The 12,794-nt window shown below is 45.7% G+C and overlaps 1 protein-coding gene across 2 annotated transcripts; it reads right to left on the bottom strand.

Moving 5' to 3' along the window:
• Positions 1-5,714: 5,714 nt before the first annotated feature.
• Positions 5,715-10,593, bottom strand: MYOCOS (myocilin opposite strand). Of its 2 annotated transcripts, XM_064370695.1 has the most exons (3): positions 9,705-10,593; positions 8,346-8,483; positions 6,015-6,159 (listed from the first exon to the last, which is right to left on the bottom strand). In XM_064370695.1, the coding sequence occupies exons 2-3, from the start codon at positions 8,438-8,440 to the stop codon at positions 6,015-6,017; spliced, it is 240 nt and encodes a 79-aa protein (XP_064226765.1). In that variant the 5' UTR covers positions 8,441-8,483; positions 9,705-10,593. The 2 variants fall into 2 exon arrangements, with proteins under 2 accessions (XP_064226764.1, XP_064226765.1); XM_064370694.1 differs by lacking the exon at positions 9,705-10,593 and having other exon boundaries at positions 5,715-6,159; positions 8,346-8,624.
• Positions 10,594-12,794: the final 2,201 nt, after the last annotated feature.

Raw genomic sequence — 12,794 nt, 5'->3', positions numbered from 1 at the left:
TAGTATACGTGAACTACCAGGGTGGCTTTGTGAACCCAGAACATCCGAGACAAGTCTCAGTCAATTTAGAAAGTTTATACTGCCAAGGTTGAGGGCACCATGACACAGCCTCAGGAGGTCCTGATGACCTGTGCCCAAGGTGGTCGGGGCACAGCTTGGTTTTAAACATTTTAGGGAGACATGAGACACCAATCAACATATGTATGATGTACATTCGTTCTGTCCAAAAGGTGGGACAACTCAAGTAGGGAGGGGGCTTCCAGGTCACAGGTAAGTGAGAGACAAATGGTTGCATTCTCTCGAGTTTCTGATTAGTCTTTCCAAAAGAGGCAGTCAGATATGCATTTATCTCAGTGAACAGAGGGATGACTTTGAATAGAATGGGAGGCAGGTCTGCCCTAAGCAGTTCCCAGCTTGACTTTTCCCTTTAGCTTAGTGATTTTGGGGCCCCAAGACTTATTTTCCTATCACAGTTTAAGCAAGAGAAATTAATTTTCTCACAATTCTGGAGGCTGGAATTCCAAGACCAAGGTGTCGGCAGGGTTGGTTTCTTCCGAGGCCTCTCTCCTTGGCTTATAGATGGCTGGCTGTTCCCTACATCTTCACATTATCTTCCCTCTGTACATGTCTGTGTCTCAATCTCCTCTTTTTCACCCTAATGACCTAAACTTAGCTCAGTCACCTCTTTGAAGGCCCTATCTCCAAAGACAGTCACATTCTTAAGTATTAGGATTAGGGCCAGGTGTGGTGGCTCACACCTGTAGTCCCAGCACTTTGGGGGGCCGAGGCAGGAGGATCACTTGAGGTCATGAATTTAAGACCAGCCTGGTCAACATAATGAAACCCTGTCTCTACTAAAAATACAAAAATTAGCTGTATGTTGTGGTGCGTACCTGCAATCCCAGCTACTTGGGAGGCTGGGACAGGAGAATCACTTGAACCTGGGAGGTGAAGGCTGCAGTGAGCCAAGGTCACACCACCACACTCCAGCCTGGGTAACAGAGCAAGATTGTCTCAAAAAAATAAAAATTAAAAATAAATAAAGTATTAGGATTAGGATTTTCAGATATGAATTTGGGGTGGGGACACCATTCAGCCTGTAACATCTGTTACCACTCTCCTCACCTGAAAGCAGACTGTTAAAACTGAAAAGCCCAGAAATCAGAATGCATGAGCTCATTCATCCCACTAAGCACCTCTGCCTGCCAGGTGTTTGAATAAAAGTGGAAGATGAAAAAACACTGAGATGCTAAGATGAGCCAATCCTGTTTGCACAGCCCTGCCCATGGCTCCTGTTCTTTCTCTCCATAATCTACTGTGTCAGGCTTTGGGATGGAAGAAGAGGGTGGAGGAAGAAGAAACAAAGGGAAGAAAAACTTTTTCTTCATGAAGCTTCCAGAATGTTAGACTCCTCCTCCATCTTTTACTGTTCCTTCTTTGTTTCCTTTTCTTTTTCTTTTGAGACGGAGTTTCACTCATGTTACCCAGGCTGGAGTGCAATGGCGCGATCTCGGCTCACCGCAACCTCCTCCTCCTGGGTTCAGGCAATTCTCCTGCCTCAGCCTCCTGAGCAGCTGGGATTACAGGCACACACCACCATGCCCGGCTAATTTTTTGTATTTTTAGTAGAGACGGGGTTTCACCATGTTGACCGGGATGGTCTCGATCTCTTGACCTCGTGATCCACCAGCCTCGGCCTCCCAAAGTGCTGAGATTACAGGCTTGAGCCACCGCGCCCGGCCCTTCTTTGTTTCTTTTGCTGGTTCCTCCCTTTAGCCCTGATCTCTTAAGATTGAAGCACCCCAGGGCTCATTTTAGGTTCTCTTCTTATCTATTCATTCCTATGGACATCTCATCTAATATTAGGGCTTTAAATTCCATCTCACATATGTTAATGAACCCCCATGGTTATATCTCTAGCCTAGTCATTACTCCTGAACTCCAGATTCATATATCACATACCCACTTGGTATCTCCATTTAGATGTCTATTAGGCATATCAAATTAGCACATATTAAACATTTGACTTTCTCCTCTATTTTTTCATCAGACACACCAAATCTAATCTTTTATTTTTATTTTATTTTCTTAAGACAAGGTCTCACTCTATCACCCAGGCTGGAGGGCAGTGGCACAATTACAGCTCACTGTAGCCTCAAACTCCTGGGCTTGAGCAAGAAGTAGCTTGAGCCTCCCAAGTAGGTGGGACTACAGGTATGAGCAACTGTGCTTGGCTAATTAGTATTATTATTATTATTGTACAGACAGGGTCTCCCTATGTTGACCAGGCTGTTCTCAAACTCCTGGCCTCATACAATCCTCCTGCCTCAGGCTTCCAGAGTGCTGGGCTTAGAAGCATGAGCCATTGCACCCAGGTAAATCTGCTCTTCTTGTGGCTGATGGAAACTCCACCCCTCTGGTTGCTTGGGTCAAAAATCTTGGAGTTATCCTTTACCCACCTCTCTCTCTCATACCTCATATCCAATCCATCAGCAGCTTTTGTAGGTGTCATGTTCAAACACATAGATCCCGAATCTGCCCATATTTCTCATCACCCCAACCGTAGATGGCCGTCCGTTCCCTATATCTTCACATTATCTTCCCTCCGTACGCATCTGGTCTAAATGACCATCGTCTTGTTCCTGGATTACTACAATAGCAGCTGACTTGCTTCTGTTCCCTCAACACCACAACCAGAACAATCCTATTAAAACACAAGCCAGATCATGCCTCGTTTTCTGAAAACCCTCATGGCTTCACATCTCAAAGTCAAAGTCAGAGTTCTTACAAAGCGCCACATGATCTGCCTCCTTCCTCCACCACTGTGCCTTCATCCCGTGAACGTCCCTGATTCATCCTACTCAAGCTTCCTCTCTCTCCTTGAATGCCTTTGAACCTCTGTACTAGGTCTTCCTTCTGTCCCAAATGTCTTCACACCTAACTCCATCACTGGCTTGAAGTCTTTGCTCAAATGCCACCTTCCTAAAGAGACCTACAGACCTGGAGTCAAAGGAGATCATTTTGGAGCTTTAAGATTTGACTGCCCCACTGGATTTTGGATTTGTGTGGGCCTTTTACCCCTTTGTTTTGGCCAATTTCTCCCGTTTGGAATGGCTGTATTTACCCAACACCTGTACCCCTCTGTATCTAGGAAGTAACTAGCTTGCTTTTCATTTAACAGGCTCATAGGTGGAAGGGACGTGCCTTGTCTCAGATGAGACTTTGGAGTGTGGACTTTTGGGTTAACGCTGAAATAAGACGTTGGGGAACTGTTGGGAAGGTATTATTAGTTTTGAAATGTGAGGACATGAAATTTTGAGGGACCAGGGGCAGAATGATATGGTGTGGCTGTGTCCCCACCCAAATCTCATCTTGAATTGTATTCCCATAATTCCCACATGTTGTGGGAGGAACACGGTGAGAGATAATTTGAATCACGGGGGTGGTTCCTCCATACTGTTCTCGTGGTGGCAAATATGTCTCACAAGAGCTGATGGTTTTATCAGGAGTTTCTGTTTTTGCATCTTCCTCGTTTTCTCTTGCTGCCACCACGTAAGAGGTGCCGTTCACCCTCCGCCATGATTCTGAGGCCTCCCTGGCCATGTGGAACTGTAAGTCCAATTAAACCTCTTTTTTTCCCCCAGTCTTGGGTATGCCTTATCAGTAGTGTGAAAATGGACTCGTACACCTACAGACCACCTGTTTAACGCTGCGACCTACCTGCACTTCTAATCTCCCTTACCACGTTTCACTGCTTTCACACGTTTTCCATTATACTCATCACCTCCTGATGTATGATTCACTGTTTTTACCTTGTATATTTGTTTTATTTTTGAGAGAGTCTCACTCTGTCTCCCAGGCTGAAGTGTAGTGGCATAACCTCAGCTCAGTGCAACCTCCACCTCCCAGGCTCAAGTGATCCTTGCACCTCAGCCTCCCGAGTAGCTGGGACTCCGGGTGCCCGCCACCATGCCAAGTTTTTTTTTTGTATGGTTTTGTAGATATGAGGTTGCTTTGTTATCCAGGCTGGTCTCAAACTGAGCTCAAGCAATCTGCCCACCTCGGCCTCCCAAAGTGCTGGGACTAGAGGTGTAAGTCACTGCACCTGGACTTACACTGTGTATGTTTTTTATTAACCTTTCTCCATTAGAACATAAACTCCACAGGGTAGGGATTGATTGTTTTGTACAATGACATATACCTAGAACAGTGCCTTGCTCACATAGTAGGTATGCAGTATTTGTTGAACAAATGAAGAGAGAACATCCTAGAATGTGTTCGGAAACTAAATGGAAATAAAACTAACACAAGAATTAGTCATTCCCACCCTGACATCTCCTCGATTCTATTTCTAACTGGCTGTGTGTCCTTGGACGTGCTAACCTCTGCCCCATCATTGTTTAATAGAACTTTTTTTTGAGACATTCTTGCTTTGTTGCCTAGGCTGAAGCACAGCGGTACAATCTTGGCTCACCGCAACCTCCACCTCCCAAGTTCAAGCGATTCCCCTGCCTCAACCTCCAAGTAGCTGGGATTACAGGCATACGCCACCACACCCAGCTAATTTTTGTATTTTTGGTAGAGACACGCTTTCACCATGTTGGCCAGGCTGGTCTTGAACTCCTGATTTCAGGTGATCCACCTGCCTCTGCCTCCCAGAGTGCTGGGATTACAGAGGTGAGCCACCGTGCCTGGCTGTGTAGAACTCTCTTTAATGGCAATCACATTCTGTCTGCAACATCCTATAGCGTAGCCGCTGGCTGTACAAAGCTACTAGCACTTGAAATGCGACTAGTGTGACTGAAGAACTGAGTTGATTTGATTTTGATGAATTTCAATTGAGGTAGTCACAAGTGGCTAGTGGTTGTCCTATTGGACAGTGCGGGCCCATTTCCTCCCCAGACTGAGGAGAGGGAGCTTGTGTGTCCAGCTTCCAGCTGGCAATGACAGACACTCAGTGCACGCTCCTTCCCTGCCTCACACCGCTGAAGGCCACAAGTAAGGAGCCTGACTTCCACACCAGTGGCACAGCCCGCTACTCTGGGAGTAGAAGAACTGGAGCACTTTTTATTTTAACAAAGGCACATTGGTTTTATTAAATGCTTGGGGTTAGGGGTGGGGGAGATCACAGAGTGATTACCCCAACCCCACAATGGGGTACAGAAGCTTAGCTTCCTTTTTCACAGGGGAGCCAGAACACATTTATGAGGGCAGGCCTGGAGAGAGAATGCAGATGAACTAAAGGATGGCATGTAGGAGCCTTTCTCATATGTGTATATATGCCAGAATTATCACATTTTTGATGCCTTCAAACAATTCAGAAGAGCTCTGGGAGTCCCTAGAGGTGCACTGAGGTCAAGGAGCTTGGAAGGGACTCAAGCGATAGACTCGTCCCCAGCAGAACCACGCTGCACTTGGCTGCTTTTCAGGGTAGAGTCTTCTGTTATAGAGTTTGAAAATCACTTGAAATCTCCCAGAAGCAAACTTTAAAAACATTGTCAATAAACATAAAACACAACCACCCTGGCCCCAGCACACGGCATGGAAATGCAGCTCCATTAAGCTAGTTAGTTACAGGGCCACACGACTGTAGTGTCTTGGGTTGCGTTTTGAAAACCCAGCTGCCTCGGGGTTCCCACTACCTAAGATCTTTAAATTCTGGACTTTAAAGGCCTGCCCTTTTCACGGATTCAGATTTAGTAATAAACAACAAGGCCTGATAATTCTTTATTAATTTAAATATAACTGACTACAGCAATAGTTCTATAACATGACGCAAATTAAAGATCGAAGTCTATGCATATTGTATCAGAGACTTGGCTTGAAAAATCAAAAATGACTAAGTATATTCACAAGGGTAAACCATGCTGTGTGGTAATTCTAGGTGACGAAGAAAAATAGGAAAGAACAAAGATCTTCAAGAGTCTTCTAAGACAAACCTCAAGAACACCACTGAAACTATTTTCTGGAGTTCTGTGTAAGAATTCATTGCAAATTAACTTAAGGTTTTTATCTTAGGAGTCCGTGGGATCCTCAGCTGGAGAGGGAGGTGGGGCAGGAGGTACTCTGAGGTGGGTCCTGTGAGGGGGAGGGGCTTGTTCCCAATCCAAGTGGGAGAGCATCTTAGCTTCATCACTTTTCTGGGTGATTATCTCTATTCTAGAAAGAAAGGGACATTGAATGTCATTTGAATAAAGATAAGCTTTTTTAAAAAATAGAACACACTCAGGATTAGAGCAGGAGTTCCACCCATCAATTAGCTTGGGTAATGCCAGCACTTTGTGAGGCTGAGGTGGGAGGATCACTTGAGCCCAGGAGTTCAAGACCAACCTGGACAACATAGGGAGACCCTGTCTCTACAAAAAAATGCTAAAAATTAGCTGGGCATGGTGGCATGTGCCTGTGGTCCCAGCTATTCGGGAGGCCGGGGTGGGAGGATTGCTTGAGCCCAGGAGATCAAGGTTACAGTGAGCTGTGATTGCACCACTGCACTCCAGCCTGGGTGAGTAAGACCCTGTCTCAAAACAACAAAAAAGAGGGCGCAAAAGAAACATCCCAGATGCCAGCATCTAAAGAGAATAGTTAACATTTTGGAGGACTTCCTTCCAAGCTCCTCCACCACACTCACTCTGCAGATATGAGATATATTCTAGGTACACTTCAATTGTCAGTCAGCTCTTCTCAGGGTGAGCTCAGCTATCTCCATCGGTGCCCTGGCACGAATAGAGTGGAGTCTACTCCCTTGCTCCTCCACCGCCATCCTCCAGGCTCTCTTAGGATTAGAGCGGGAGTTCTACCCATCAAATGGGCAGCTCTCTGTACATTTCGGCATGGGGCAGGCTGTGTCTAAACATTTCATTTGCATTCCAGCTCTTCGTAGGGTCAGTTCAGCCTCAGGTTCACTTCACAGCTCCCTTTGGCCTAACTTGCCCCCATCCGCAGGCTGCAGGGTTCACCTCCCCTTCTGCTAGGCATACCAGGGTCTTCCCATCCTCCTCAGGGCTGGGCAAACTCTGCCTTCAAGGGCATAGGACTAGCCTGTCAAGCTTTTACAGGTTCCGATTTAACTGTTCCCTGAACACTTACTATGTTCCAGGGACTGGAAATCACCTAGAAATTAACCACATGTAGAATCTCAGCCATATCCCACATTAAACCTTTGAGCTGAGGAAGCTGAGACAGAAGGTGATTTACCCAGACCATGTGACCAGTAAAAGGCAGAACTGGAATCCAAATTTAAATTTTAATCTGGCCACAAGTTCACTGCTGCCATCTCCCAATCAAAGCTGATCCCTAATGTTGCTGCGAGGATGTGGGATAATGGCAAGAGAATTGTTCAGTGCCTAGGACAGGCCCAGAATTATGCCATCTCTTTTTTCTTGGATGGACTTCAGAGCATTGGGAGCACAGCATCCTGCAGACAATGGCCACTCTCATGGTCTAAACCCGCGGTGTCAAGTTCGCCATGCACAGCTAACAGCAATGATTTAACATTCTCATGTATGGTAACTAAGAAACGGTACCTAATTCCTATCAATCTGCTAATATCTTACATCCTAATAAACTCTAAGATCAAAGGGCATTGTAAACAATATTATATGGAAGTCTGTATTTTCTATTTTGAATCAATAATTTTGATTTTTTTGACCAACTTCTTAATCACATTTAGTAAGATTATTTTTAATCTCATAATATACCCCACAAAGAGCTCAAGCTAGAGGTGTCAGCTTGGGCAGGTACAGTGGCTCTGGTCTATAATCCCAGCACTTTGGGAGGCTGAGGCAGGTAGATCACCTGAGCCCAGGAGTTTGAGACCCACATGGGCAACATGGCAAAACCCTGTTTCTATTAAAAATACAAAAAACTAACCAGACGTGGTGGTGCATGGCTGTAGTCCCAGCTACTCGGGAGGGTGAGGTGGGAGGATTGCTTAAGCCCCAGGAGGTTGAGGCTGAGGCTACAGTGAGCTGTGATTGTGCCACTAAATTCCAGCCTGGGTGACAGAGTGAGATTTTGTTTTAAAAAAAACAAAAAAAAAAAAAAACAAAGTGATCTCCACTCCTCACCCTCTATTAAGAGCCACCAATGTGAAGTTTATCCCACGACCACCCATGCAGTAAACATACATAAATGGGTGTTATCGCCCCTTGAAGGGCCATGTGAGAAAAGTCTGTTTTTTGCAATGGATGACAAAGCAGTTTCCTCTTCTGAGAAATGTGTCTTGCAGCAGCAACTGAAAACATTTAAATAGACCAGTGCCAGCTACAGTTTCAGGTGCTTGCTGGGGCTCAGAGTTATGCTCCATCCCAACCCCACAAGCAATCCACAGGAAAGATTTTGGGTACCTGGTGGTCATGACGACTCTGCGCCTGGTCACCTCGGAGGTCAGGTCCTTGTAGGGGAGATTAATGGTGTTGTCCACAGGGCTCTTCTGAGCCATGGCCTTGCGCTCACGGGATTTGAGGAATTTAGGGTTACTGCAGCTGTGAATGAAAAACACAAGTGCTGGCACATATTCTTCATGGGTCCGGAATGTTCCAGGTAGGTCCAGCACGGCGCAGTTTACAGAGGACATTCACTGCCTTACTCTCCGTGGGTCTCCCCTACAGTCTGGCCTTCATCCACACCCACCCAGGTCAAGAGGCAGAGATTTCCTCAAATCCCTGTTGCAAGGAGTGGGCGGGTAAGAGCAAAGTCCTTGTTGGTTGTTTATATAGGATAAATGTGATTCCAATCATGCAATGGGCAGCTATCATTATCCCCAGACAACACGGAAACACTGGAGGCCCAGAGAGGTGAACTGAATCTCCCCAGGTTGCACAGCAGCCCTGCCCCATGCCGGTTCCCCTCTAACGGCGCCACTCCAGCTGGAGCCCTTTCCTCACAGGGCCGCTTGGCATCGCTGACACGTGCAGAGCTTTCTTCCTGACACAGTTACCTTCTAAAGAGCAGGAAAGGGACACAAGGCTGCAGTTGGAACCAAGCTGCTTGTCTGGATATGCACATGGCATGGAGATTGGAGGCTTGATTTTGGTAACAGAGGTAGCACCCACCCATTTACTGCCAGTCACCTTGGGGTGTCCTTTTACTTTGTCCCTTTTTGTGTGTGTATGACAGGGTCTGGCTCTGTCACCCAGGCTAGAGTGTAGCAGAGCAATCTCAGTTCACTGCATCCTCAGCTGGGACTACAGGTGCATCCCACCATGCCCGGCTAATTACTGTATTCTTTTAATTGATGGAGTTTCACCAGGTTGCTCGACCTGGCCTCAAACTCCTAAGCTCAAGAAATCTGCCCTCCTCGGCCTTCCAAAGTGCTAGGATTACAGGCGTGAGCCACCATGTCTGGCCCTTTTACTTCGTCTTGTTTGATAACCACAGTAGCCCTACATGGTAAATATTATGATCCTCATTCAACAAATAGGGAAACTGAGCAGTGGAGAAATTAGGCAGATTTTCAGGAGCCACAGAGCTAGAATTTGAACCCAGGTCTGTCTGGCTTCAAAGGCTATATTCTCTCCACTACAGAGCCAAGCCATCTCCAAAGAAACAGGAGATGAATTAGATTAATTCCCATTCCTAGACACCAGGTCACACTCATGTGGTGACTCTGTGATTCTAGAGCATGAATTGCAACAGCAGGAGTTTGCCAACCTGGTCTTTTGGCCGGAAAGGTTTGTTCTTATAAGGATGCCCAACTGACTTACCTTTTAATCCCAGGTCAGCTTTTACGTGTCAACTCATGGATTTGCTAAAAAACGTCCTCATGACATACTCTGTACCCACATACCAGCTACTCCACCTTTTTGGAAAGAGAAAAGGCCAGACAAGAACCACCAGCATTAGCGTCCTCCCCTTTTATCCTCGTGTAGTCAGTCTCTCTCGGGAACTTGGGTTAATCAGATTGATTTGCACCCTTAAAAAGCAACAGCTGACACAATTTATCCCTGCAACCATGTCCTCGAGAAATCCCCACAGATCTTGCAGGGAGAGGATGGGTCCTGCGGGCAGAACAGGGGAAGAGCTTTCTGCCACGTGGGCAATGGGGAAGCACTATCTTAGATGCTGGTAAATGCGACATTGTGACCTAGCCTCTTTATTGACTACTTTTTAAAAGGCGAATTCACGTACACCCCTTCTCCCAGCACCGTCATAATCACTGATCTCACCTGTTCCTGATCATTCACAGCGCTCTGCTATGCTGGCAGGTTTTTCAGCTCTGAAATTAAAGGAGTTGATTGTGCAACTCCCACTTTTTATCTGAGTGATCTTGGGCAAGTCATTTAAGCGCTAGAAGCCTTAGTTTTCTTACTTGTAAAAGAGGAATAATACTATCTTCTAGGGCAGTTATGAGGGTTCAGAAGATATTTGCAAAAATCCCTAATTTGCCTTTCTTGCATTTTTTTTAAAATTTTTAAAATGTATTATTATTATTGAGGCAGGGTCTCTGCCACCCAGGCTGAAGTGCAGTGGTGAGATTATAGCTCACTGCCGCCTTGAACTCCTTGTCAGATAGAGTGAACACCAAGTTTCTCTTCAAAGAATCAATATGTTCAGCTCTCTTATTCTTTAATTCTCTACTTTAACGTTTAACTTCCTTGTAGTTTCAGTAAACAACTTTTCCACCAGTTCTAATCAGTAGTTTACATCTGTTTGCCTGGTCCTCTGCCCCGTCCTGACTCATCCTGGTCACCTGCTCCAGTCACCTGCTTTGACCTCTGCTTATCTGCTCTGACCTGCCCATAACCGTCCTTCCCACCAAGCTACCCACCCGGCCACTCCAGCTCATATCCCTGCCCCCTTTAGAATAGCAAATTGAAATTAGACTAGACTGCACAACCTGACACTAGCCAATAGGGGAACGACACAGTGGTAGGGGAGACCTCATTCAGGGCATAAGTACCTCTTCCCCGCCTTGTCCAAGTGGGCGCTTGCCTTTGTTCCATCTGTGAGCCGCACCCTCCTATAGAAGTAAATTGCTTTGCTGAGGAAATTTATATTCGAGTGCTACTTCTTGGGCGGCATCGAAAATTCTACTCATAACATCCTGGATCCAGCCTGGTGGGAGGATCACCTGAGGCCATCTCAAGTAATCTCAGCCAGTTCAAGGCTGCAGTCTATTTCTTTATATTGATGATAACAAAACCACAATAGAAGGAATGTGCTATTATGGAGGACAAGAGGTAATGAAGCTGGGATTCAAAACAAGATCTACGAAAGGTCTGTGTATACGTAGGTAGAGATAGCTATTTCCCTTTGTCAACAAAAAGAGTCAAACTCTGTAAAACATTTGAAGAGATTCTGAGCCAAATATGAGTGGCCATGACCTGTGATACAGCCCTCATGAGGTCCGGAGAACATGTGCCCGAGGTAGTGAGGGTGCAGTTGGTTTCATACATTTTAGAGAGGCACCAGACATCAATCAAACACATTTAAGAAATACATATTGGTTTGGTCCTGAAAGGCAGGACAACTAAAAAGTGGGGGCGGCGGGGGTGGGCTTCCAGGCTGTAGATGAATTTCAACAATTTAAACATTTTCTGGTTGACAATTGGTTGAGTTTTCTAAAGACCTGGATTGGAGGGAATGTTCAGATTGAAGGTTAAGATAAAAGATGGTGGAGGCCAAAGTTCTTTCAAAGTCTTATAGTGGCTGCCCTTAAAGACAATAGATGACAAATGTTTCCTATTCAGATCTTAGTTCGTCTTTTTAGAATTGGGAGGGTCTGGAAGAAAAAGATCTAGCTATGTTAACAGAGATTCTTGACAGATGCAAAGTTTCTGCCACAAAGAACAGCTTTGTGTGACCATTTCAAAATATGGAAAAGAAATAAGTAAAATATTTTGATTTTCTTTCTTACCTCATAATGTTATGCCAGAGTCAACTTGGAAAGTAAGTCACAATTAGGGCTAAATAAAACCCATCTGATGAGAATTTATGATCTGTAGGGCATGACTCCCCAGACCCCTTAGGTAGGAATTTGGGCAAGATAAAAATCAGAGTTTAGTCCTCACCTTCATATAATGGCATGAAGGTAGGCCCTGTCCTCCTGTATTAGTTAGGGTTCTGTAGAGGAACAGCACTAATAGGATATATATATTCTATTAGGAGAGATAGATGTAGGCTGGGAGACTAGCCAGTCTCACCTTTTCACATTTTTCTGCCTGCTTTATATGGTAGCTGGCAGCTGATTAGATGGTGCCCACCCAGATTAAGGATGGATCTGCCTTTCCCAGCCCACTGACTCAAATGGTAATCTCCTTTGGCAGCACCCTCACAGACACACCCAGGATCAATGCTTTGTATCCTTCAATCCAATCAAGCTGACACTCAAGTATTAACCATCACGTTACAGGAAATCATATACTTTTTGAAAGCAGGGGCTGGGCGCAGTGGCTCACACCTGTAATATAATTGGGCTTGGGAGGTGTGATTGTCAGAGGCGTGTGAACCAGAGCAACTCCATCTTAAATAGGAGCTGTGGGGAAAATGAGGCTGAAACCTACTGGGCTGCATTTCCAGGCTGAAATCTACTGTCACCCAGGCTGGACTGCAATGGCATGGTCTCGGCTCACTGCAACCTCCACCTCCCCGGTTCAAGTGATCTCCTGCCTCAGCCTCCTGAGTAGCTGGGATTACAGGTGTGTGCCACCATGCCTGGCTATTTTATTTTTAGTTGAGATGGGATTTCACGTTAGCCAGGCTAGTCTCGAACTCCTGACCTCAAGATCCACCTGCCTCGGCCTCCCAAAGTGCTGAGATTACAGGTGTGAGCCACCATGCCCAGCCTAAATTAG

This window comes from Aotus nancymaae, unplaced genomic scaffold, assembly GCF_030222135.1.
Source record: "Aotus nancymaae isolate 86718 unplaced genomic scaffold, 86718_ANA_hifiasm-v0.15.2.pri h1tg000108l, whole genome shotgun sequence".
Taxonomy (NCBI): domain Eukaryota; kingdom Metazoa; phylum Chordata; class Mammalia; order Primates; family Aotidae; genus Aotus; species Aotus nancymaae.
The sequence above is the reverse complement of the archived record's forward strand: the minus strand, read 5'-3'. Positions and strand labels throughout refer to the sequence as shown.

What these genes read in the sequence shown, in the direction of transcription:
- MYOCOS (XM_064370694.1), bottom strand. Translation starts at nt 8,575, where the DNA reads ATGTCCTCTGTAAACTGCGCCGTGCTGGACCTACCTGGAACATTCCGG. An exon ending in AGAGTCGTCATGACCACCAG is followed by an intron (nt 6,160 to 8,345) that starts GTACCCAAAATC and finishes CTTTCTTTCTAG; the next exon opens with AATAGAGATAATCACCCAGA.